The 27,325-nt window shown below is 35.8% G+C and overlaps 1 protein-coding gene and 1 long non-coding RNA gene across 3 annotated transcripts in view; one reads left to right on the top strand and one right to left on the bottom strand.

Moving 5' to 3' along the window:
* Nucleotides 1-4,507: 4,507 nt before the first annotated feature.
* On the bottom strand, nt 4,508-7,985 carry LOC127956099 (uncharacterized). Its single transcript, XR_008153460.1, has 2 exons — nt 7,916-7,985; nt 4,508-6,491 (listed from the first exon to the last, which is right to left on the bottom strand). It is a non-coding gene; the product is annotated as an uncharacterized LOC127956099 (long non-coding RNA).
* Nucleotides 7,986-8,562: 577 nt separating this feature from the next.
* LOC127955929 (zinc finger protein 271-like) overlaps nt 8,563-27,325 on the top strand; it is a 31,360-nt gene continuing 12,597 nt past the window's right edge. For both annotated transcript variants that reach the window (XM_052553590.1, XM_052553589.1), the window contains exon 1: nt 8,563-9,139. In XM_052553590.1, coding sequence (XP_052409550.1) covers nt 8,836-9,139 — 304 coding nt within the window. In that variant the 5' untranslated portion in view covers nt 8,563-8,835. The remainder of the gene's footprint in view (nt 9,140-27,325) is intronic.

The following is a 27,325-nucleotide window of genomic DNA, read 5'->3' as shown; positions in this document are numbered from 1 at the left end:
AAAAATGAAATTAAAGAGCTTAAAGAAGATTTAAAATATGAGCGTCGCTTCAGGATAAAAGCAGAGAGAGAGCTGAGGGAGTGGAAAGGTAATGAAATCTAGCTATAGTGTAGCAATTGTTCTCAATTTTGTGAGCTATCTTCTTCAGTATATATAATATCATATTCTTTTTGAATACTCGATTCTGATTGCCTGGAAAGTGTGCATTAAACAATGAATGCACAGGTTACAAGTCAGTTGAATCACTGTTCTAAATTAATGTGCTGCTTTTATTGTAGGACACAAACACACACACACACATACACTCACACACAGGCAGTCACTCGCAAACAGAGATCTTGCAATGATCTCACACACAGAAATATCAAAAGTAACCGAAAAGTAACCTGGTCTGTCCTGTCTGTCAGTGAGTGCGTTGTCAGTCTCCTCTCTGCTACGCAATGTATTTTTCCTTGCGTAAGAACATGGAATGTCATGAGAGCAGTGTAGCGACAGTAACTAAGGGGGGTGGGTCTTTGCGAACTGACAATTAAAGTGACAGCTTCATTAGGAAAACGCTGTGCCTGATGAAAAGGAACACTCCACTTTCCACTTTTTTTGGAAATAGGCTAATTTTCCAACTCCCCATTTATCCTGACCATGACTGTATTTATCAATTCATATTAATATTTTTCCCAATTATTTTATTTTGATTTTACATTAGAATCTTGAATGAAAGACCAAGAGGATAAATGGTGCCAATAGATGTGGAGGGCACTGTAAAGGTTTTGTGGATTGTGAACATGATTGTGTCGTTCTGCTTTTTTCCAGAATTGCATGCTGTTGTGCAGGAGCTAAAAGGCACAGTACGAGAAATAAAGATGTGCATTTCAAAGCACAAGCCTGACAATCTGCAGACCTCATCTTCTCAAAACATCTGTTCTCAAACTCCAGAACCATGCTCTGCTCAAGGAAGTAAGCAGGTAAGTAGGTCCCAATTATACAGTTATTTTATTGTATTCAATTTTCTGTCAGAATTTTCAATTCTGGCTAGAAGGTGTGTTAAAATCTACCTCTTTCACTTAACACAACTTGTGGTTGCTGATGTTGTTTTTAACTCTGTACTGGGTATTTGGATTTTTCTCTGTAGCTTTATAATTTATTCTAGAAGGCATTTCTGAGCCATTTTGTTTTAGATTGTAGTCTATCACTGTGGTGGTCAACTTTTTTTCAATTCTTTTACTTTTTCAGAAAAGAAAAGAAAAGAATTTGTTCTCTGCTGTTCCCCACTAGGTAGTCGATTACATCAATTTGGGGGAGGGGGTGGGATCAAGAGAAGCCGGTTTGATAGGATCAACACCCAAGATTTAAAAAAAATTACCAGCGAGCTTTTCCTTGTAACCTTTGGGCGAGAAACTCTTGCCACTCACTCTCTAAATGGAAGAAAGGCACCCAATGCAGAGACCAGCAAGGAGGCACTTCCAGCTCACACAGTGGCCGTCTTAATAGGTAACTCCTCATGTATTTCCACAGACTAGCTCTGCTGTGAAAGAGTATTTGGAATTTTTATCAGTTGCTTTATTATTTATTTGTCAAACAATTTACTTTGTGTTCAGTCCATGTATATAATTAGTTGTTTATAGTAAATTTGTAAGTATTTTTGAATTGTTATATTAATAGCTTTCAGAATTAGGTGAGTATTAAATCAAGATTTATCTCCCATTTTAAATAGCATGTGATCTTCTGTCATCAAATGATAATAAAAGACTTAATTAATTGCAAATTTAAAAACTCTGGAGTGGAATTAAAACACATTTGATACTCACATGCTCTTAAGCCCTCTATGCCTTTTACATTTAAATTCTTAACATTTAAAAAAATACATAAAAAAATTAACACTTTAATTCAATTATTTTTTTTACAATTATTAAATAATTGTTGATAAACTGTATACATATGGAAAAGTTTTTTTTTTTTTTTTACATAACCAACTATTTTCAGATGTTAAATTATATAAATAAAGAAAAAATATCAAAAAGATAAATCATATCAGTTAGCATATGATTCAAGTTTTAGTACTTCTCCAGTGACTGCTGGATATTATCCCAGATAACTTAAGAACAACATATTTACCTTGCCTAATAAAAAGTAAAGTTTCAACAACAGAAATCATGATTTTCCATGAAGTGGGTTTTGCTCTATATGTGAGTGTAATGAGACCACTTCCCCATGTAGTTTTCATTGTATTAATGCAATAGATTTGAGTAACAATTCCTATGAAGCCTGTACTTATCATTTTGTATTATCATATAAAAAAACATAAAAACAGTAATAATACATTATAATGCTTACCTATTTGTGGTCATAACGTTTAAGAGTGCATAACACCAGGTTGAGCCTTTATAATGCATTATATAAACAAATAATATAAACAACCTTATAATAAGTGTTATATCTTCTCATGGATAATCGTAATAATATTAATAATAATTACTTATTTGTGGTAATAACCATTAAGAGTAAGACTGTTTGTAACACACAATGAACAATTTAATTCACTTATACAATAATGGATTATATATCCCATAGTTTCCTTTATTTTGCTTACCCAAGACTCATATCTTGACATTGTTGACATTGAAGATCCGCACAGTATCATTTTACATCTAATGAGTCTCTTTATCTGGTGAAAGTAAAGAGACAATAACAAAGTCTTATTTTAAAGATCTAAAGCACTTAACAATGTGCTCATGATATTTATGAGTAGTCTTTGTCCGCTTTAACAAGCCATAAGATACCATGCGGTTATAAGACATTTGCTTTTTAAATTTTTATTGTAATACATAGTAAATAAATCATGTTCCATATGTGCTATCAACAAAACAATATTGTATTGTTTTAAATGTAAAAGAGTTTCCAGTGAGTTAAAGGGATAGTTCACCTTAAAAATAAATGTTATATCCTCATTTATTTACCCTCATGTCGTTGCAAACCTGTATAAGTTAAAAAAAAAAAATTGTTAACCAATACAGGTTTAGTCACAAAAACATGAGGGTGAATTATTTATGACCTTTTTTTGGGGGGGGGGGGGGGGTGACTCTTTTATATTTAAAAATACAATGTTGTAACTTAAGTCAACACAGTCAAGATACAGTATGACTCTTGGGGAAACAAAGTAAATGAAACTATGGGATATATAATCCATTATTACAAGTGAATACAATTATAAATAGTCATACTCTTAATACTTTTAACCACAAATAAGTATTATTACTATTGTTACGATTATCAATGAGACGATATAACACATTATAAAGTTGTTTATAAGGCATTATACATGCATTATAATACAATAAAAATACACTTTTAATGCATTATAAATACAGGCTTCATAAAAAAAGTGTTATGCATAATGTGTAATGCAATAAAACAAATGACAAACAACCAATTTCAGATGTAACAAAAGTGTTATGCATAATGTGTAATGCAATAAAACAAATGACAAACAACCAATTTCAGATGTAACAACCAATCTGCAAATATAATGCATTTTAACTTTAATAACAATTACTTATGAAAATATATAATGCAATATAATGTGCATTATGCACACCTTAATTATGTATTATACATAAATGCTTTAAGAAGTAAAGTGTTACCTTAACTTAATTTACTTGAAATCTTCATTGCCATTAATGCTGACCAGTATGCCATTACAAACGAATTAGGGAACAGTATGAATACTTACCCCAAACATTTGGTGAAACCACAATGCAAAATTCAGTTTAAGCATACTATATGCTATATGTTACTATATGTTGTAGACTGTAACTGAAACTTGATAGTTTTTCTGAATCTTTTTTTCTTTTCTTTTTCAGACTATATCCAAAAGAAATTCAGTGTGTCTTCATCTGATGTAAAGGCAGTCATAAGAACCAAGCTTAACAACGAGGACAAGCTATTCAAAAAACTGAACCTCCCTGAGTAATGAAAATAGACTATAAAGTGTTTATTTGCAAATGATTAATTTATTAATTTAGTTTCTAACTCTCAGCCGGTTATTTAAAGTTTAAATAAATAAAAAAACGTATTGTTAAATTGCATTCACTGTTGTTTTGTACATAAAATAATATATGTGTGAAAATAAAACTATTTTCCGGATAACCCGGTTGTATCTGTACAGCACGTTATTAGTACTTGTACTTTAGTTGTAATCTTTATTTTAGTACTACTGCAGTTGTACTGCAGTTCAGAAATACTTCAGCTGTACTGCATCTGCTCCAATACATCTAAAGTACTAGTAAAATAATACTGTGATACAGATGCAGTACAGCTGAAGTACTTCTAAAATACAACTGCAGTACAACTGCAGTAGTACTACACTACAAAAGTAAAACTTCAGACTTCTTTTTTTTACAGTAATACTGCAATATTGCAGTTTTTTCGTGTCCAAAAAACTGCATTTTTCTACATGTAACAAAAATTCTAGTATTACTTCTAAAAAACTGCAGTAATTTTTTGTAAGGGGTTTGTGATTTTCTGCCTTTATTGAACATTACACTGCATTTGGTCTATTTTGCAACATGATTCAATTAAAACACATGCACGTGGGAGACATTTTACCACACAAGGCTACATCCAGATTTATTTAATAACCCATGAAGCACTTCATGCATTTGCTTTTCTCTCCGTGACAACAAAAGCAGACTTTTATTATGTTGTTAGCGGTTAGCAGAGTAGGCGGGGAGGAGCTGAGTAAATTTATTCTGACGTCACACAACAGCATTTCGAATTGGAGCAATGGCAATTCAGATATCTTAAACTATAATTGTGACTAGTCGAAATTGAATTAGAGATATCTCTAATTACATTCGCGGATGTATGACGCGTCTATTGAAGATATCTATAAAATAATTACAGATATCTTAAATGTAGTTTTGACTAGTCATAAAGTATTTAGAGATATCTCTAATCTGATTTCTTACTAGTGCATTTATAATTGCAGATATCTCTAATTGTCATTGTGACTAGTCAAATTATAATTATGACTATCCGAATTATAATTGTGAATATCCAAAATTATATTTATGGATAGTCAAAACAACGTTTTAAATGCTAAAACGGCTTGCGATAGACTCGCTGACTCTACTACAACTGATTCATCTACTCCTGACAACACCCACAAGGTGGCGTGAGTTTCGAACCCCCTTTATCCGGAACCGACACTACACACAAACCGAGGCCTCGTTTGTCATCAGTCACGTGATTTCCATGTTAACAACACAATCGCGGAAATTTCAAATTGCGTCATTTCCGGGGTGCGCGCGAATGAGGATGGCATAAAGTAGCGATACTAATGAAAAACAGATTAATTGTTTTTCATTGTAGTTTAAATTTTATTAACAAGAGGTATTTTTTTTTTATTTTGTGACAACTGCAAATATTCAAGTATATTAAATGATATTCATTTCATAATTACATCAGTTTCAAGAAAATGAATGAGTAATTTAAAGCAATAAAACGTTTACTGTATGTTAATGTTTTTCTTTAATGCAAGTTTGAAATCTGAGGGAGAATTATATTGTTTAGATTGTTACAACCCCCTTGGCTCTAGGTGAAACAACATTACAAAAGGCCACACATGGAAGTAAATTTGACAAAACATGTAATTAAAAAAAAAAAAGAAAAATAATCTAAATAGTAATACGAGAATTAATGAGAAAAAAAAAACATTCCAAGACTTAAGAGGAAAATATTAATGGTACTAAAGTCCAATTTAAGACACTGTTTTCTCAATCTCCTTTTATCACCAACTCAATCACAGGTAACGCTCCACACCATTCAAAATTCAAGTTTCATTTGTTATATGACATGCAAAAAGCAGTGAAATATAGGTCTGGCATACTCTTTTTAGACTGTGCAAAAAATAAGAGAAAATTTAAATACAAAAAATTAAACAACAGGAAAAAAATAAAAAGTTTTTTTGGGGGGGAGATAATTAAATACAAATAATGAAATATACACAATATTAAACTATTAAACTACTACCCAGATTATTTGTAGAGATGATACACAGAAACTGCTACACAGATGATGTGCAGAGATGTAAACAATGTGCAGTGAGGAGGAGTTGCATAGTTAGGTTGTGTCAAAAAAGTGCAGTGTGCAGTGAGTTATTGGGTAGCCCTAAACAACTAGTCTATAAAGTTCAGTGTGTTTAATGTCCATGTTTAGTAGTCTGATAGCATGAGGGAAGAAACTCCTCCTGAGCCTCTCTGTTTTTGCCATCAGACTGCAGAAGCGTCTGCCTGACTGTAGCAGATTTCCAGGGTGTGTGGGGTCTTCAAGGATCTTAACAGCCCTAGATTTACATCTCCTGGTGTGGATTTCTTGCAGAGAGGGGAGAGATGTTCTGGAGATGCGCTCAGCTACTCTTTGCAGGGCATTTGCATAGCTGCTCACTCTCTCCACAGGGGTCCCGTTAATGCTGATTGGGGTAGATCCACTGCTGCCTGAAATAGAAAAGAGTTATTGTAAAATATTATTACAATTTACAATATGACTGTTTCTACTGCATTTCTGAACAAATAAATGAAGGCCTGGTGAGCATCAGACTTCAAAACCATTACAAAATCTGTCCAACCCCATACTGTCCGGTAGAATAGATATTTAAGGAACCTGAGGTTTTAACCTGCTTGATTTTTATCAGCATTGGAACACTTTGCTGCTGCTTTCACTCCAAGGCTATGGATTATATTTTTATTGGAATGAAGTGTCATTAGTCACTAAACATTCAGTCCAATGACATCCTAAAATAATTCACTGTTGACAAGTTAACATTAACTAAAGTACAATGATAACATTAATGAAAGTACAGTGAGACGATACAGAATGTAATGTCATTTACATTCCAACATTTGTCATTTAGGACAGTCTCTGACCATACCCCTGGAGCAATTTTAGGGACAAGCGATGTTGCAAATGTCCACCTTTAAAGTATGAACATAATTTATCCACACAAAGACCCACCCACACACACACATTAGTCAAAATTCTTCAGACACAATAAATTAAACATATTAATGCATATAAAGAACAAAAAAAGGTTGAAAGAACAACAAAATCAGGAAAGTGATCCTTTGGGTTTGCAGAGAGAGGCGGTAACCAGGTCATTGAAATTTAACTTCTGGCCACCCAGACTTGAACTTTCTGTAACACAAAGTTTACACAATGTTTTTGTTTGTTGGTGTTTACTACAATGACAAAATGAATTTTACTATAGGCTACTGTTGATATGTAATGCATGGTAGTGGACACTGCAGTTATCTTCATATATCCACTGTTATTGAAAAATGAATTTGGTAATTAAACCAAATGTTTCAATTGCATTACATTATTTGAATTAACGTTACACGTAAAAAATAGATAACATTTTAAAAATATAACAGCAGGTTTTGAAACAATGACCAGCTTTGTTAAAGTCGAGCATAATCATTTAGGAGTTTTAACTAAGACTCATTCTTATGGAACACTGTACTAAATCTATAAATAGTTATTGATCGCTTAAATATCAGTGCAGTTATAATACGCCTACATATTTTACGTAACGTTAGTCACAATATGTTTATGGTCTTCAGTGTCCATAATCTGCAGCGTAAATCCTAAATATGTATTGCAGAAATATTTAGCACAAAAAGGTAACAGACACAATAAAGATGTAATTTATCTGTGCTGCTAATGCTGTTTTAACGTGATCCCGGAATAATCGCATATATGAGTTTTGAAGGTAAAAACTGCACATGAATGTCCTCCCATTTTCAAACTGGAATGCAATGAACTTGTAATCATGATTTAACTACGTCAAGACTAAAACATCAACCGCCAAGATACTGCACTTTTTCACAACTTGTAAAACGTTGTACAACTCTAAACTTACCCCATTCAAATTCCTCTTTCTTGACGCTGAAAAGCCTTGGGAAGTTGACGTCGTCTTTTTTTTTTTTTTTTTTTTTTTTTTTTCCGGTGGGTGGGGATTTGCAGCGTGCATTAACCCCATGACATTAAATAAACCAATCAAAAGACTCTGGAGGTTTGTTCAGCCCACTTGGAGCTGAAGTCCCACCCATTTGGAGCTGGCTCCGACCTCCGTTTATACCATAGACAGTAAAAGAAAGGTTTATACCCATCTCTTCGCGTCTGGTGTGAAAAAACCATCCTCTTCTCGCCGCTTCACTCTCCAGTCCAGCGGGTGGCGCTAAAACACATTCGTTTGTTTGATAAACGCCATAGGAGAATAATTTGAGGGAATTAGGGGTTCAGGAATTAAATTTATCAGGACTGATGAGCATAGGTGACAGAGCACAGGTTAGATTATTGTTAACTTTCTTAAGGGAAACAGGTTTGTTTAATAGATTATGAGGATAAACAGGGATATGGGAAAGTGTGTTGGGTAATGAATGATTGTGTGTAGGTGTTAATTTTTTTTTTTTTTTTTTAAATGTGGAAACTAGATTGTAAGCCTATTGTCTGATTCACACTCCGAAGCAGAAGGTGGCGGTAATGCACCAAAAGCTGGTTGCCAACCGCCGTTAAAAACAAAGAAGAAGAAGAAGATAAACGCCATTAGACCTCAGAAGAAGAAGAAGAAGATTAGTTTCACCGCGCTCTCTGCTGTTTTGTCGTGGTGATAGTTTAATACAAACTGTTAGAAATGTTGTTTCTGTAAGTGGAAAAATAAAGTTTTTGGATCAGGTCATTAAACGCCTGTAATATTCTCATCATCACAGTCGTGACTAAGTTTTGAATCAAGCAGGAAATTCTGGAGGAATATTAGCTGAACTGAGATCTGCTGTGAATATGGAGTTTGTTAAAGAGGAGAGTGAGGAAAACACGAGTGAAATAAAACAAGAGGAACCAGAAACCTGGAAAATACAACACATGGGACCAGAAACCTGGAAAATAAAAGAAGAGGAACCAGAAACCTGGAGAATAAAAGAAGAGGAACCAGAAACCTGCAGAACAAAACACGAAGAACTAGAAATATTAAGAATAAAACAGGAGGAACCAGAATCCTGCAGAATAAAACACGAGGAACCAGAAATATTGAGAATAAAACACGAGGAATCCGAAACCTGCAGAATAAAACACGAGGAACAAGGAGGTAGGTTTTTATTCTCCAGTCATCAAAGACAAATGTGGTACATTCACAGATCCTTTGTGTAAAGATAAGACCTTAATTATCATAGCATTTTCTTAAATGCATGTTTCAAAGTTCTTATGGGACTGTGACCTAACTGACGCTGAGGATATTTAATTAATTAGACTTTATTTTTGTGAATCCTACAACTGTCGATTAACTTTGAAGGTTATTTTCTCAATATTTTAACTTTTTTTTATTTATTTATTTTTTTTTTTTTTTTGGCACGCTCAGATTCCAGATATCTTCCAAATAGCTGTATCTCGGCCAAATATAGTCTCATCCTAACAAACCATACATCAATGGAAAGATTATTTATTCAGCTTTCAGATTTATTCAGCATACATTTCACAACACATACAGCACACAGTGCATTGTCACAACATCGAAATAAACTTGTTCATTCTAATGTCTGATCTGTAATCAGTGATTTCTGATGTGTAATTATTTAAGTTCAGTCAGATTTTATTTGTCTCAAGTGTTAATGTTTTTGTGTGTGTGTGTGAAAAATCAAGCCAGTGACCAAAATAAACATTGTTTCTCATAAAAGCATGAATATAATACATTATTTAAATTGTTATATTTAGGGCTGCAACTAAGGATTATTTTGGCAATCTATTAGTTGGCTAATTATTATTTTATATTAGTTTTTTTTAAAGCCCAATTTTTTTTTTTTGACAAAAACACTTTTTCAAATTCTGCCAAATGTCTTTCAAACAAAAGTGCCAATTTAACGCTATGAAAACATGCAGTGCGTAACAATTTATTAGACCACCTACCATAATAAAAAGAGAAAGTGAAATATTTTAGGAAGCTGTCAAAAAAACTGTTTAAATCTAAAAATGTTATTGTCGTTATTTAGGCAAATAACAAACTCAAACAAATAAATAGTATTTATTCATGTGATAACAGCTTGTATTCTCACTGTCCTTGTTTAGGTATTTTTTGACTGTAATTGGGCATCTGGGAAGAAAAAAAAAACACTATAAAGTGCTTGACTAGGCTACGTTTTCCCGCCTTTCTTTCATAGACAACAGCAATAATTATAGCATTAGAAATAGCCTACTACTGTTACTAAAGAGCTTACGCAAATCGGAGGACTAACCAATATAGAAAGCTAAAACGTGATTTTGGTAATCATCAGTACTGTTAGTTTAGAGCAGCAGTGGCACAAACCTTACATAATTGATTTAAAGCCTTAAATAAATTTGTTTTAATTAAATTAAGCATTGTATATGGTGAATATACAGGGTTTAGCATAAATGAGAACACTCCCTCTAAAACTTAACCAATTCATCAATTACTATTTAGCTGTACTGTTTCAACTAGCTTGCTAGATCAATTACCAAAGAAAAATGACCAAAATTATTCAGCAAAATAAGGTTTTCTTATCAAAGCGATATAACTTTGTTGCAAAAATGAGTACACCCTCCTGAAAGTAAAAAAAAAAAAAAAGTGTATAGGTGTAACCGAGTTAAGTTGTATGAAGAGGAAGGAGACTGGGGTCGGCGTACTGGGGCTCATGGGAAACTTTATTTAACAATGATTACAAAAATAAACAATCACTCCAGATGCGCGTGAACTTCACAATCTGTTTCGGCGCCGCACTACTACAGTCTTCCTGTCTTTTCGCCCGCCGCTCTTCAGCTTCTCACTCCCACGAGCATAGGTGTGATTGGCAAAGGACAAAAAAGCAGGAAACTATACGGTGCACTTACCATGACACGGCGACAGAACCCCACCCCCACACACACAGTGACATAATTTATATAGCATAATAATAAATTAATAAATTATTGTACTAGTTTTTTGTTTTAATTAATTAAAAATAGAAGAAAAATAGAAATACACATCTAAATTAAATGATTAAACATAGAAATACACATCTAAATTAAATGATTAAACAAACTAGGGAAAATAGGGATGAATTCCAAAAAAATCATTTATTGGGCATTTCTTGTCCTCCCAGATGTTTTGTTTTAACCTTATTTCTATGGTGTCCTTTACATCTATTAAAAACAACATCTTTATTTCCCTCTATATTTTTGAAAGGTATCTTTTCTTGTGTTTTTGTTCAGCCATTTTGTCAGTGCCTCCGCCAGTAGGTATGTGCTTTATTATATATACTTCTATGATTGCTAATCCACAACAGATGACGATTATTAGGTTGAACATTCAGAATACGATTCCATAGTTTATATTTCAGCATGAATTTCGCGAATTGGCAGCGACTCTAAAGTAGCATGTAGAACGCGTTCATGTCAAGTAAATTTTTGGAGAAAAGCGCATGGAATTGTGGTGAAGGTTTGTAACCTTGCACGTAGAGAGCACTCTTCAGAGCTAAGATACATCGTTATCAGGAAACTCGACCCAGATCAGTTTTAAGCATTCATTAAAGTGAATCGGTTCAAAGTAGGGCTGCTCGATTATGTCAAAAATCATAATCACAAATATTTTGGTCAATATTGTACGGTCAAATAACGATTATTTAACACGATCATGAGGGGGCCATATGACCAAAACTTTATATGAGTGATTTATTTAAAGATAGTGATAGATATCAAATATGAATTTCCTGTAAATAAGGCTGCTACAATCATTATATCTGCACAGGTTACTTCACTGGTTTGCACTCTGTCTACCATGTGCTGCTTTACTTCCCTTTCTTTTTACATGACCTATTTGTATAGTTGTACTTTATATTTTATTATCTGTGTTTAATGTTCTACTGTTAGTGTTATCTGTATGCACCGGGGGTCTGAGAGTAACACAATTTAAATTTTCTGTATGTATGTACTGTACATGTGGAAGAATTGACAATTAAGCAGACTTGACTTGACTTGCTAGGACATCTACATATTGGAGACCAGCAGAATTTCAAACAAGCAAAAAGTCCTCAAAATGATTGAAAATAATTAAACTGTCAGTAATAAAACAGCAAAGGAACAAATACAAAAGAGTAAAAAGATACAAATTGAACAAGCTGTCTCAAGCAGTATGATTATTTCATTTATTCGCTATACCATTTACTATTAATGTCTCTGTCTCGTTTCAGTTTAAGTTTGGCTTTAGTTTTGTATTTATTGCAGTTTATATGAAAAGGTTCATGTAGCGTTGTACACCCTACTGCAGGAATTAATAATTACATGTAAAATAAAATGCCCGCAGTCACTTTAAGAGCCGCACGGATCCGTATTTTCATTCTCAACTCTTTACATTCATTTATTACATGACCGACGAATGTATGCATTAATAGTCACCAAGCGCAGCATTTTGACACATTTTTGCATGTACTTGACCGTTTAGGCGTGCACCTTGAGCTAAAAGATGATTTTAAATGTCCGTGTTCTGTTCTGTCTCTGTGCTTATATCTTCCTGAGCAGCAGTGCAAATTCTCTTTAAAAACATGAATAAGTATACTTTGATAATTCAAGCACGTCCCGTTTTGCAAATGTCACGTTGCATGATTTTACTGATTTTCACCGGAAATTAGGCTTTTATGGAGGAATGAAAGCGCAGCGCTGCAAAAGGGGGAGGAATGGGGTGCAATAATCGATAAAAATGAAATTATTTTTTATAAAAATGAAGGACAATATATTGGATTTGCTCAGCTTAATCATCCGTGTTCACTGTCTTCGTCAGTCAACTGAAGCTGTTCATGTGAGTAGACGGTTGGGCACGTGCACATACACTTTGAACTTCAATCGTGACAAATGATTCGACTACTTGCGGAGTGACACGACGACATGAATCAGAGGCACAAAAAAACATTGACAATGGTGAGCGGTCATTAAGTTTACCAATACCCGACACATCATAACCCATTTTTTTTTTGTATGATTTACGAGAGCATCATTTTCAGGTCAGAAAAGCCGGATTTCCGGATTTTTCCAGAAGAATCACACCCCTGGTTCTTGTCATAGATTAAGTATTTGGTGTTTTAAAAATACTGTATTTAAAACAGCTAGTTCATATATAATTGGACGCAACTGTCATATCGCGTGTCCTGTGACAAATCTTCCGCATCTGAGCACGGAAGTTATCAGTCTGTTCTGCAAAAACGGTGAAAATCAAAATTAGATTTCATTGAAAGTCCAACAGTTTATCACTAATATTAGACATAAACAAACACGTTAAATAAAAAAGTTTTTAGAATGAAATGCACTCTAACATAACTGTGGCATTAAACTCAGTTAATGAGGGCTTGTTTAAAATGTTGTACATATATAGGCCGTTCAGATTACTTGTTAAAGTGCAATGAAATACCTTATATCTGCAGACAGTGTACGTCTGTTTGTTGATGGAGACTTCTTCATTGGCTACAGGCCCCAATCCTGATTTGAGTGCGCATGTGTGTATGCAAAATGCGTAGCTGAAGTGAAATAGTTGGGCAGTTTGATAGCTGAATTTTAATAGGCCGCCTAATAAAAATACAAATAATACATTAATAGGAGAATGAACCTAATATTGTCTTAAATATTGACAGACACATCTGCTATCGTCTATCTCTGACTATCGTCAATACACAATACTATCTTTTGTCGACACATACCTACTAGGCATGGGCCGATTACCGGTTTCAAGGTATACCATGATTTGAAAATCTCATGGTTTCAAAACCACTACTATTTTCCAACAGCTTTCAAAAGTATAATTAACCGCAGATAAGCGCGGACGGATGAGCTTGACACATGCGCAGTACCACGGGGTGTCCGCGAGCCCTCTTGATGAAATTAACGTAATGCTGATGGTGCACAGATCCTTAACCCCTTTACGTGCAAACATCGCTGACGGCCCCAGTTTATTATTGTTTCACTTTCACAGCACATTAAACATCACTGTCTTACTTCATCTGGACAAACTGTGCATCAATTGAAAGTTTAAAGACTCTAGCTTCGATATTTGACCAATATTTTGATAAAACATTGTTGCAGTGACAGAAGTGCAAAATAATAAATCCGTATTATGCCATATTTTGAATAGAAATTCACCACTCACTCATATTCAGTCATGTCTGTAGCGGTTTATTTGTGTTCACATAGACTCACTGAACAGCGTCAATAAGGATTTTTAGACCAAAGATGCATATCTGCGGAGATATATGGATATATTTACTGATGTTTACTTCATATTTCTTCAGACAGAATCGTCATTTCTATTCATTTTCCACGGATTTACGCGATCTGATGATAAACAGCCTCTCCCAGCGATCTGTGTGTGTGCGCAGTGGTCACAGCTCGTGCTGTGTGTGGCTCAGACTCTGATTGGGCCTTGCCAGTGTCAATCTTAGAGTGTCATATATGGACACCGCCACATCGTGTCACATGCTTCCTGCACACTTCCTGGTAGTTATCTGGCCAAAACAACACTGAAACACCTCTGTACACACGAAATATCCGAATAATAAACCCGCGATTACGATAGTAAAGCTTGGTATGAGAATTTATTGAGATCTGGGTCGTTTTTATAAAAAAAATCGAAAATGTACATCGGAAATGCTAACTTGTGCAGCGATGAAAAAGGCTACAAATAACATATTTTTACAACAGTAAACGACCAAATTCCACCCCTGATCACTAAAGGAAGTTATTATAAACACTCGATCGGCGTTTAAAGTGAGTTTTGAGTAAAAGTGTACTAATAATTTTATAAATTGTCTGATGTAGCTTGATGCTAACGTTAGCTCCGATGCTACTAATAGCAGGTGCTTTTCTTCTTCATAATGCATTTTTGTCACAATAATTCACGTAAGGTCGTAGGAAAATGTTTTGTTGTATTTTTATAGTAAGACTTTTGATAAATAAGGGCTAAATGCAAAGAGAGACTGAAGTGAGATCGCTGCTTTGTGTCTTTGTAAAGCCTGAAAAACCACAATCAAGGCTAATAAAGGTGGAATAAAAACAAAAGAATAATGCGGATAATGTGTCATACCTGGCGGAGGTGTGAAAGACTCGTTTGGTGAGAACAATGGAATAACAGATAGGGATTAATCGGGCAGTTTTCACAGCCAAACACACACAAAATACACTGGAGAGTTTACATGTGAGATCTCACAGAGATGACAAGGGCCATAAATCAATCTGATTAGCCTTCTCTAAAAACCACACATGACATGGCCTTAGAAAATATTTCATAAAATTCCCAGTTTTACAGATTAGATTATGAAATTTCTAATGAAGTTTTGAAAGACTTGTGGCTTTAGCTAAACTCATATCTTACATCAACACATTTTTAAATACATTTAAAAAATATGTTTTTAATATTTTTATTTTTGTTTTTATGTTTGAGCTTATATATCTCTATTATCATAACAGTCTGAGTGATTCTGATTCCTGAACAGTAAACTTTAAAGTGTCAGCTTTGTGAACATATGTTGAATATGTATCTAGTCAGAAAGAATCATGAGCAGAAACCTTTTTATTTTGGGTATGTCATTTCTGTCTCCATGCCAAAAAAGGAGGTGCCTAGAAAGGGGTTAAAGGCCGTGTTGCAGGGTTAATTTTTCAATGAATTTGTGCAATTTGCTTGTTGGTAATAAACATTTAAATTGTTATCCATTATATTTTATGTTGTTGGGTATCACAAAATGTAATATAATATGAAAAAGTAGGTACTTTCTTACAGCAGGTTTGCAACGATTCTCCTTTCCCCCACAATGCATTGCATTATGTCACGTTGGGTAGAGAATTTACCAAAGCCAGCCTTGATAGCATTGAGAATGACTAGAGAGACGAGTAGTAGATGATGGGCATTCAGATAGCACAGATTATAGATAAATACATATAGGTAGATAGACAGATAGATTAAATTTATATAGATAGACAGATAGATATCGACCAATAACGACCAAAGCGCACACACTTCCCTACAAGCACAAGCTTTCCAGCGCAGTTTCCATGGGACGGCACCGCCCCCACACAAGCACCTGCCAAACAAGGCGACAGACACGCGGCTACGTTTGCAACAACATTTTCACCGGAGTAAGAGAGAAATGCTTAGAAACGCCCATATAGCTAGCATGATGCCTTTTATTTCTAGATGACAAAGACAAAGTTTACCAGTACTACGGCTCTATGACAAAGGTTACCAGTACTTATCTGAACTAACGTCATGATCACTGCCACTAGATAAAGAAAACTTAGATTTTTCACTCGGTGCTCTCAAATGACAGTAAAAAATAAATCTATATGTGTCGTTATTGTGCACTGCTGACGTAGACTAGTTCCAGTGCTCATTGCTGCGTTGCTAAATGATAACAACTCACCAGGACACTTCACCAACTCTCCACTCATTCTCATCGGACCATGCATTTAATTGGCTTTCACATACATCAGTTCTTGGCAATTGCTTATTTGCCCTCTCATGTCTGGCAGGTTCAAAATTATATGGCTGCGGGCCATCATACAAGTTGGTTCTTGCCACCTCTTCCTCATCCCAGTTTTTATGGCAACGTTACATTGTCCTAAAACCGTTTTTTCAACGTGTACCACTTGCATAAACTAGAGGTTGACCGATATATCGGTTGGCCAATATATCGGGCCGGTATTTGTCATTTTTTTTAATATATTGGCATCGGCTGATATCCGTGTTTAGTATCGCTGATTTAAAGTCAGGCACGTCGGCGGGCAGCCCCGTATTTTTGGTGCGGTGTAAAGTGCTGCTGCCGCTGCATGTGAAGCACCCCAAACCAAAACTTTTGGAAGATTCAACAACAGCCCTGGGAGATAAAGGTAGTCAGAGAATTTCACTCTGTAAATGGGGCGGAGAAGTTGGCAACTCTTACAAACACTGCAGCGTGACGTTACCAAAGTAAACTCTCTCTGACGTTACTCTGCCCCGCTCACAGACAGCACCGTGCTCGGAGAGACAGCTGTCCTGGAGCTGCCCAGAATGGTGAATCACATTTGTTCGGAAGCATGGTTTGATGCAGACAATAACCAGTTTTCCATCCAACTCATTTGTATTTAGGAATGCCAATAATTTCCACGACCGATCGTCGTTTAAATTAACGATCAAGTAATAACCTTAATGCTGCAAAATGCGTCTGCAGCAGTATTATTATTATGTGCAAAAGCCACTTGGAAAAAAAGCTTTCTCACCCAAATTAAAGGGGTTTTAGTCTGAATAAAATGCTAGTAGCAGGACCGTAAAATGAATAGATGTGATTATGATCATTTGATAAAATGAAGAGAGCGCGCCATACATTGGAGATCATTTTACTTTGTTGACTGTTTCCCGTCAAGGAGACCGCTGAATGTGCCTCTTTAAATGGTTTCGTGGTGCTCTTTGTTGTATTTTAAAACGCAACTGCAATGTTTTCAAATGACACTATAGTAGTGGTGCAACGGATAATCATTGATCCGTGATCCGTTCGGATCAATATCTTCGGTTCGGCACACACGTGATCCGTGGATTGATTAATGAAAAAAAAAAAAGTTGCGCATGTTCAGTCCACACTCAGTGGTCATGGCGAGCGGAGGAACGGAGAAGCTTGAATGCCCCACGCATTTTGGCTTCCCGGTCAGATATAATGTCAGATATAATGATGCCCTAGCTGTGCACAGTTCTTCTTCGCTGCTCAGAATGCATTGCAAACACAGGAAGTTGTGCTGTGTTGCCACAAGCAACCCGTTTAGTTACCGACTCACGAGTATATTTGGTACCCGCAGCTGCGTTCAGTCACTTCCGTGTTAGTCAAAGCGCAGGGCTCCAGACAGTAGCCGAATATATACTAATGTCTGTGAATATTAAACTGCAAAAAACTATTTAAATATTACTTCTGCAAATTCTACATCCCTGTGGGTGACGGGCGCAGATGCGAGGGAGCTCGCTGTTTTGTAGTCTCTGCCGTGTGTCACTATATGAGGACACGAACGCATAAACCGTCACTTCATTAGAATTTACCGTTACATTTGAGAAAACTGTCATATCATAAACACAGACACTCAAAGATCTTCATGGCAGCCCATTAAAATAAATGTTTGGTTTAACATGAGCAAATTGACAATATATTAAGCTACTGTTGTAGCCTACAGTAGATTTAGCTATGTCTCTATGTAGTAATAATAATACGTCTCTATTAATAATAATAATTATGCCTAGATGGTTGCTTGTTTTTTACTTGTTTTGTTGTAAAGAGATTATCTGATTAATATATAATTTTTTATATTCCTAGACTTGTTGCAGTTTTTTATACAGCTATATTTTAAAACTAAAATACCTTTTTTAGTTTGCGGTGTTAGATTTTTGGCTGCATTTGAAGTTTTTTTTTTTCGCTTAAATAAATACGGTCTAATTCATGTCAGATAATAAAAATACTATAATGAATACAGTAGTTCACCATGTATTTGTTCATGTTTTATTAATGGATCAGTCTGAAGCACACCATTATAATAATTCTAGCAATTTACCCAGAGCTAGTAGTATATACAGCTGTATATACCAATACACACCCAGCTATCGGATCCGTACCCTGAGCCCAGGTATCGGAATCGGTATCAGGAAAAGAAAAAGGGTATCAGAACATATCTAATATTTACTGTATTTTCCAGACTATAAATCACACTTTTTTTCATAGTTTGGCTGGTCCTGCGACTTATAGTCAGGTGCGACTTATTTACCAAAATTAATTTGAAATGAACCGAGAGAAAGGAACTAAGAGAAAACATTACCCTCTACAGCCCCGAGAGGGCGCCATATGCTGCTCAGTGCTCCTGTAGTCTACCACTGAGCAGCACAGAACGCCCCCTCACGGCTGTAGACGGTAATGTTTTCTCTTGGTTCTAAATAAATGAAACTTTTAGTCCAGTGCGACTTATGTTTTTTACCTCATCATGATGTGTTTTTGGAATGATGCGACTTGTACTCAGGTGCGACTTATAATCCGTAAAATACGGTAGTATTTGCCAGATATGTATTACTATTGTTCAGCAGAATGTACCTTTTTTTTTTAAAGGTTTTTTAAGGTTTGATTTTTAGTAGTAAATCCCCTTTGTTTACCAACATTTAAGTTTGCTCAATTTTAAATAATTAAAAGATAAATTAAATTAATGTTTTGTGTTTAATGTGCATCCCAGAAAATGCTTTATTTAAAACCCCAACTGAATGGCACTTAAATGCACTTAATTCATCTGTCAATTTTATTGTCATTGTTCAGAGTACAAGTACAGACAGAGAAACAATGTGTAATAATAAAATTTTTATTTTTGATGTATGCATTGCATTCTATGCATTTAACAAAATAAAAATATTTTTTTTCTAAAAAAGGAAACTTATTTATTACTTAGTTATTCATTTTAAGAGACCCGGGAGTTTTATTTTCTCTTGCATAATTAATATTGCACTTCAATTAAGCAAAAACAAATTTAATCCGATTAATCGATGGAATTTTTGGTAGAATACTCGATTACTTAAATATTCGATAGCTACAACCCTAGACAACATAAAGTCATGATATTTTTTAGAAAAAAACTGAACCCACCTTAATTTTACATGGCTTTCTAAACATGCGGCTCTATTGTGTGAGACGCGAGTGCAACGGTATTAGATGTCCCTCTCTAGAAAAGGCGTGAAATAAGGTTTCAGGTTTGACCTAAACAAGATCTTCTCCACATTCTCTTTTTCTGCAATATTTTGATTGAACGTCGCAGCGCTCCATCTAGTTGCTTCAACTGTACGTTAACGAAAACATTATAATGCAATGAAACTTTTATATTGTCATCTCATCTCGTGCGTCACTGATAAAGGCCAAAGTATAATTTGACCATCCGCATCCGCGCACTGTCCGCATTATGTAATTTCAGCCATCAAGAGGGCTTGCGGACAGCCATGCATCCGTCCACGCGGTCTTAAAAAGTCAGTCACCTTTATTTATATAGCGCTTTAAACAAAATACATTGCGTCAAAGCAACTGAACAACATTCATTAGGAAAACAGTGTGTCAATAATGCAAAATTATAGTTAAAGGCAGTTTATGTCATCTCTGTTCAGTTTAAATAGTGTCTGTGCATTTATTTGCAATCAAATCAACGATATCGCTGCAGATGAAGTGACCCCAACTAAGCAAGCCAGAGGCGACAGCGGCAAGGATCCGAAACTCCATCGGTGACAGAATGGAGAAAAAAACCTTGGGAGAAACCAGGCCCAGTAAGGGGGCCAGTTCTCCTCTGACCAGACGAAACCAGTAGTTCAATTCCAGGCTGCAGCAAAGTCAGATTGTGCAGAAGAATCATCTGTTTCCTGTGGTCCTGTCCTGGGGGTCCTCTGAGACAAGGTCTTTACAGGGGATCTGTATCTGGGGCTCTAGTTGTCCTGGTCTCTGCTGTCTTTCAGGGATTTAGAGGTCCTTTCTAGGTGCTGATCCACCATCTGTTCTGGATACGTACTGGACCCGGGTGACTGCAGTGACCCTCTGATCTGGATACAGACTGGATCTGGTGGCCACGGTGACCTCGGAACAAGAGAGAAACAGATAAATATTAGCGTAGATGCCATTCTTCTAATGATGTAGCAAGTACATCGGTGTTATGTGAAGTGTTTCCGGTTCCGGTTTACCTAATTAATGCAGCCTAAAAATCCTTTAACGGATTTGGATATTAAAAGCATATTAGTATGTTATGTGTAAGTCAGGTTAGAGATTGCTCTCTAATTTAGATTTAAACTGCAAGAGTGTGTCTGCCTCCCGAACAATGTTAGGTAGGTTATTCCAGAGTTTAGGCGCCAAATAGGAAAAGGATCTGCCGCCCGCAGTTGATTTTGATTGCCTGAGTTTTGAGAAAGTAGCGGACGTAGAGGATTATAATGTAAAAGGAGCTCATTCAAATCCTGAGGTGCTAAACCATTCAGGGCTTTATAAGTAATAAGCAATATTTTAAAATCCATATGATGTTTGATAGGGAGCCAGTGCAACGTCGACAGGACCGGGCTAATATGGTCATACTTCCTGGTTCTAGTAAGAACTCTGCTGCATTTTGGACTAGCTGTAGTTTGTTTACTGAGCGTGCAGAACAACCACCCAATAAAGCATTACAATAATCTAACCTTTAAGTCATAAATGCATGGATTAACATTTCTGCATTTGACATTGAGAGCATAGGCCGTAATTTAGATATATTTTTGAGATGGAAAAATGCAGTTTTACAAATGCTAGAAATGTGGCTTTCTAAGGAAAGATTGTGATCAAATAGCACACCTAGGTTCCTAACTGATGACGAAGAATTGACAGAGCAACCATCAAGTCTTAGACAGTGTTCTAGGTTATTACAAGCAGAGTTTTTAGGTCCTATAATTAGGTCCTAACACCTCTGTCTTTTCAGAATTTAGCAATAAGAAATACTGTCATCTGTCACTGTCATCCAGTTTTTTTATATCGACTATGCATTCCATTAGTTTTTCAAATTGGTGTGTTTCACCGGCCGCAAAGAAATATAGAGCTGACTATCATCAGCATAACAGTGAAAGCTAACACCATGTTTCCTGATGATATCTCCCACGGGTAACACAAAGCGTGAAGAGTAGCGGCCCTAGTACTGAGCCTTGAGGTACTCTATACTGCACTTGTGATCGATATGATACGTTTTCAGTCACTGCTACGAACTGATGGCGGTCATATAAGTAAGATTTAAACCATGCTAATGCACTTCCACTGATGCCAACAAAATGTTCAAGTCTATGCAAAAGAATGTTGTGGTCAATTGGGAAAAAGTGACTGCACGTGGACGGGGTGCATGGCTGTCAGCAGCGCATGTACGAGGTGAATGATGACCGAAGTGGTACTGCTTGTCGAGCTCTTCCGCCTTCTGAAAGCTGTGTGGATGAAGCTGTATGAGACGGAACAGAACGCGGAATGTGAAGTGTACCCGGGGCGTGCCTTAAAGCTGCCTCCTTAATGGACACCTACAATTTGAATGTAACATTTTTGCATTCAAATGTGGATTTTTTTTTTTTCTACGAATAATCTAAATTCTATTTTTTTTTTTTTTTTTTTTTTTTTTTTTTACAGCCCAAGTGCGAACATGGCAGCTCGATATAATAATACACATCTGATCATCTAATCGCTTGAATTTCCAAACCATAAAACAAATAGAACTGACAAAGTTTAGTGAAGATGCAAGGCCATCAGTATGTGTTGAACCGGCGTTCACATCCGTGTTTTGCTTTTATGCCACTGACTGGACGGAGCAGAGTCATGTGGCTACACGCAGGTAGTATGCTTTTAACCCTTTAGAACCTAAAGCTAAAATTGGCCGTTTTCACTCATTTTGTTTTTTTGAGTATAAAACTAGAACATAATGTGGTATCTTCAAGTGTAAGGTGTAATTTTTTTCAGAAAATTATAGGCTTTCAGGGAATTACAGTTATTGTACATGTATTTTGTGTAATGAGTTAGTAAATATAATTTAAATAGACAAAAAAAATAAAAACGGGAAGAAATTGTACTGATTTTTATTTAGAAAAAACCTGAAAACTCATGATCGAAAGAATCTAATGCCTCAATCTTGAAAAAGGAACTATAATACATAAATACAAGTCTTTTTGAGACACTGGATTGCACAGTTTTCACTCAGGAGCCATTTGTTGTACTCCAGTTCTCCATGCGTTTTTGGATCCTTCAATCCAGTCCTATAAATGTGGTGCTATCTGAAGCAGTTCCTGTCTAACTGCAAGCATAGTCCCACATCACATTCCTGGCACTTCCATGGGGTGCTCCTTTTGCATCATATGCAACTCTGTGAAAGGTCTTGAGTATCACTCACAGGAACAGGCAGATGATCGCATCTCTCTCAGCCGGCCATCCAGGAGAAAACCTGTGAGCTGAGCAGCTAGCAGCTCCTGAAAGTTTTGCTGTGTCATGAGCTTATCATGGTGGATGGCACACAGTTCTTTGTGTAAAATGAAGCTGTTGGTCACTGCAATGTCCAGGAAGTGCTGGAAAATGGTCACATATGACTTGTTTTATGGGGCACCGACTTTGTTCTGAGCATCTTGTTGGAGGTGTCAAGTCCCCCCATGTACTTATTGTACAGCTACAGCTGCGACCACGGCCCCAGCCCCTCTGAGATGGTGTTGTGTTCGATGTAGATGGCCCATTTGCTGCTTCATAGATAACTGGAGTAAACCAAACTGAAAAAAAAGCAGCATGTGTTACAAACTCACTATATATGTACATAAAACTACTTTTCATTATGAAGCAATTTATAAGCTTGGGGAAGTCGTGGCCTAATGGTTAGAGGGTTGGACTCCCAATCGAAGGGTTGTGAGTTCTAGTCTCGGGCCGGAAGGAATTGTGGGTGGGGGTAGTGCATGTACAGTTCTCTCTCCACCTTCAATACCACGACTTAGGTGCCCTTGAGCAAGGCATCGAACCCCCAACTGCTCCCCGGGCGCCGCAGCATAAATGGCTTCCCACTGCTCCGGGTGTGTGCTCACAGTGTGTGTGTTTGTGTTCACTGCTCTGTGTGTGTGCATTTCGGATGGGTTAAATGCAGAGCACAAATTCTGAGTATGGGTCACCATACTTGGCTGAATGTCACTTCACTTCACTTCACTAGTAAGAGAACATTTTAAAAAATAATATTAGGGCCGGGACTCGATTAAAAAAATTAATCTAATTAATTAGAGGCTTTGTAATTAATTAATCGAAATTAATCGCATTTTAATCGCATATAAATATTTGACCTGAAAACAGTGAGAAGTAATTTTTTTCACATGGATTTATAGTATACCATTGAATAATGACTGAATACATAAGCTTAAGTAACAAAATATTGTTTATTTTTGTTCAACCAAGTCTAGCAGACCAGTGCAATTTTTGCCATGAGGTGTAGCAATAGCATATTTAGAAACAATTTAGAAATAGTACATTTCAGAAATTCAGGAAGCTTGTAGGTGCTAGAACCTTCTGTAAAGAGTTTTTTAAGTAAAACACAATACTGTCAATTACATTCAGAACATTGGAAACACTGACTATTAGAAAACATCTCTCTGTTGCTTCAGAGGCCATAACATACTAAGTCCAACTCTCAATAACCTTGGCCAAAACAATAAAGAGTTCAACATAAACTGTTGCAACAACAAAATAATATATAGTTCAACATAAAGTGTAAAGTCCACGCTAGCTGCTATATGTTTTGCGTTGAGGTGATACTTGAGGCTCGATGTGCTGTAGGCTGCAGTGATATGCGGAGCGAACGCTAGTTGGTGCTTCAGTATAATTGGTCCGCCGAAACAAATCCAGTGAGAAACGTTCCGCGGTGCAAAAATAAGTTATTAAAAATGCGGGAATTTTTTTTTTCTGTATTTAATTAATCTTAGTTAACGCGTTATTTTTTGTGTAATTAATTAATCTCAATTAACGCGTTAAAGTCCCGGCCCTAAATAATATATTAATATATAACAATATAATAATTAAATAACTATAATAATAAAATAAAATAATAAAAATAAAGCCTGCAGTTACTTACATTTGCATACACACAATCACACACACATACATGCACCTAAACACACACACTCAAATATACAGATATAGAAATAAATGCATGCATACAGTCACGCAAGCGCGTACACACATTTGCATACACATCATAGACTGTATAAGATACACACATGCACACAAACAGATACACATGCACACAGATACACACAAACACATATACACAAACTGTAATGGTCAGCCTAATAATAGGCACCACAAATGTTGTAGCCAAATTAAACAGAGGCAGTTTGCATACACAACTTTGAAATGTAAACAAATATTTATTTAAACTTACAAAAGGGCAATCATCCAAGCCCAATAATATGATTAAACATGACAAAAAAATAGAAGGAACAAAGTCTTAACCAAAAAGAAAAATCCAAATTAATTTCAAATGCAAAATAAAGTTTCCAAAAATAACTTCCTTAACAACAAGGTCAATTTCAAAATAACTAATCAAAATACCCACAATACCTACAACCCTCAGGCCACACTCTCCACTGCAGCAACAAACACAGACTCCCTTCCATTACAAAGTCATTCACATTTATACTGGTGGCCAGCACCATTACCCCATGGGGAGGGACAAACTCACATACAACACTTTACACATGTTCACCTAAATATACAGAGTCTAAAAGAAACATATTGGCATGATGTTCTAATTAATAAATCTACTTTGATGTTATTAAGTCATTCACATTAAACAGGAAATAACAGCAACAACTCGGCCGCGTTGCCCCTGAAACCCCCACGCTCAATTAATACATGGTAGATTCCCACCCTAAGCGGAACCAATAATTCCTGCCATTGTTTCCTACCGGGACTCTAAAAATCACGGGACAAATGCTACACGGGAACAATACACATCGTTTACAGGTATTCCATTCATTCTGATCAAAAACTCTTATCACTAAACAGTCTCTGTGTGTGTTTGTGAGTATGTGTGTGTATTAAAGTCCATGTTGAATGTGCGGTCTTTCCGTGACCGTCACACAAACACACACATATACACATTCACACATTAGCAGTAGCACACACAAACATATGCACACATGCATGCACTTAGACAAACATAAATTTACACATACACACTTTACTTACTTACACACACACACACATACACACAGAGAGAGAGAAAGAGAGAGAGATATGTCCATGCACTTACATACACACAGAAAATTATGTATGCATGCACACGCACCCATACACATAACGCTAACGTTACATGAGCAAATATGAACGCATGCATGCACAAACGCGCTTACACGTGTGTGCAACACACATATAAGTGTGTGAAACAGTGTTTTTTCTAACACGGTTAGAGGTTCTGAATTTCTGTTTCGATTTACTTTTCGATTAATCGTCCAGCTCTACCTCCAATCCAGAAAGGGGTGATCACAGCTAGAGGTCGACCGATTTATTGGTTTTGCTGATTAATCGGCACCGATAGTTGATTGCTGGAACAATTGGTTATCGGCAAAAATCCATGCCGATAGTTTTCCGCGTTTCGTACCTTGCTGGATCGGCTGATAGTTTCCCGGGTTGCGTCTGTTGCTGGAGCAGCTGAGAAGGTTCTGTTTACATTATACAGTGCAAGAGCAGCCTCTAGTCGTTGAAATCACTGACAGCACATGCTGTTTGTTCAGAAACGTGATGATGCACGCTGAACAGTGAGAGAAACTTCAGACAGAAAATCCTTGCGCACCTCAGAGTGCCATTCACATAGTTTTCCATTAAATGAAGTTATATTCGCCCCGAATCGTTGTGAATGTACATAATGAGTTGTATATTGAGCATTTTCATCTAAATGTTTATCTTTCTGTGGCTCTAATAAAGTCTGTACAATAAAAGCTGTAAAGGTAATCCCGTAAACCCATCAAAATAAAAGTCCGATTTTGAAGTCTATTGTTCAGTATAATGTACATAGCCTACTACTACTACTACTAATAAAATGAAACAAACATTATTTTTAAGGAAGAATCACACAAAATATCTCCCATGTTTTAATTTCAAAAGTAAATCCCCTTTGTTTGCCAAAAAATAATGTTTACTTAATTTTCAGTAATTAAAAGACAAATAAAATAAAATTTTCATGCCTTGATTTGATAACAATAAAAATCCAAATACACAGAATTTTTGAGGGGAAAACCATTAGGCTTCTTTAAGAAAAAGATTAATTTGTTTTATGCATTCAAATAATTAGACATGCTATAACAATATTTGGTAACAAAAAATATATGGTGAGAAAAAAATAAAACTTTTCATTTCAATCATGTAATTTTTGTTAATTAATTAGACTTGCATTATGATTAATAAACTTTAATTTAACTATTAAAAAGGAGTGGAGTAGAATAAAAAAAAAGAAGAAAAAAAAAACAGAATCCAGGAAATTTAAATCATGGAAAATAATTTTTGTAAATAAAGATTTTTTTTTTTTTTTTTCATTATCCATTTTAAAAACAATTAATCTGTATCGGCCAGTGTGGTCCAACCTAGCTATCGGTATCTGCAAAATCAAATATCGGTTGACCTCTAATCGGAGCAATACAATGCTGTTTGATACAATGCTGACTACCAGCAGAAGAACATTGAATGAAGTGAGTTGCGCTCTTGAAAACAAAGCCTGCTAGACCGTAACCATGTGCTGATACTGAATGTGTCTTTCACAGACT

The sequence above is a fragment of the Carassius gibelio genome, chromosome B4 (genome assembly GCF_023724105.1).
Source record: "Carassius gibelio isolate Cgi1373 ecotype wild population from Czech Republic chromosome B4, carGib1.2-hapl.c, whole genome shotgun sequence".
In the NCBI taxonomy this organism is placed as follows: domain Eukaryota; kingdom Metazoa; phylum Chordata; class Actinopteri; order Cypriniformes; family Cyprinidae; genus Carassius; species Carassius gibelio.
This window is presented reverse-complemented; position numbering and strand designations above follow the sequence as displayed.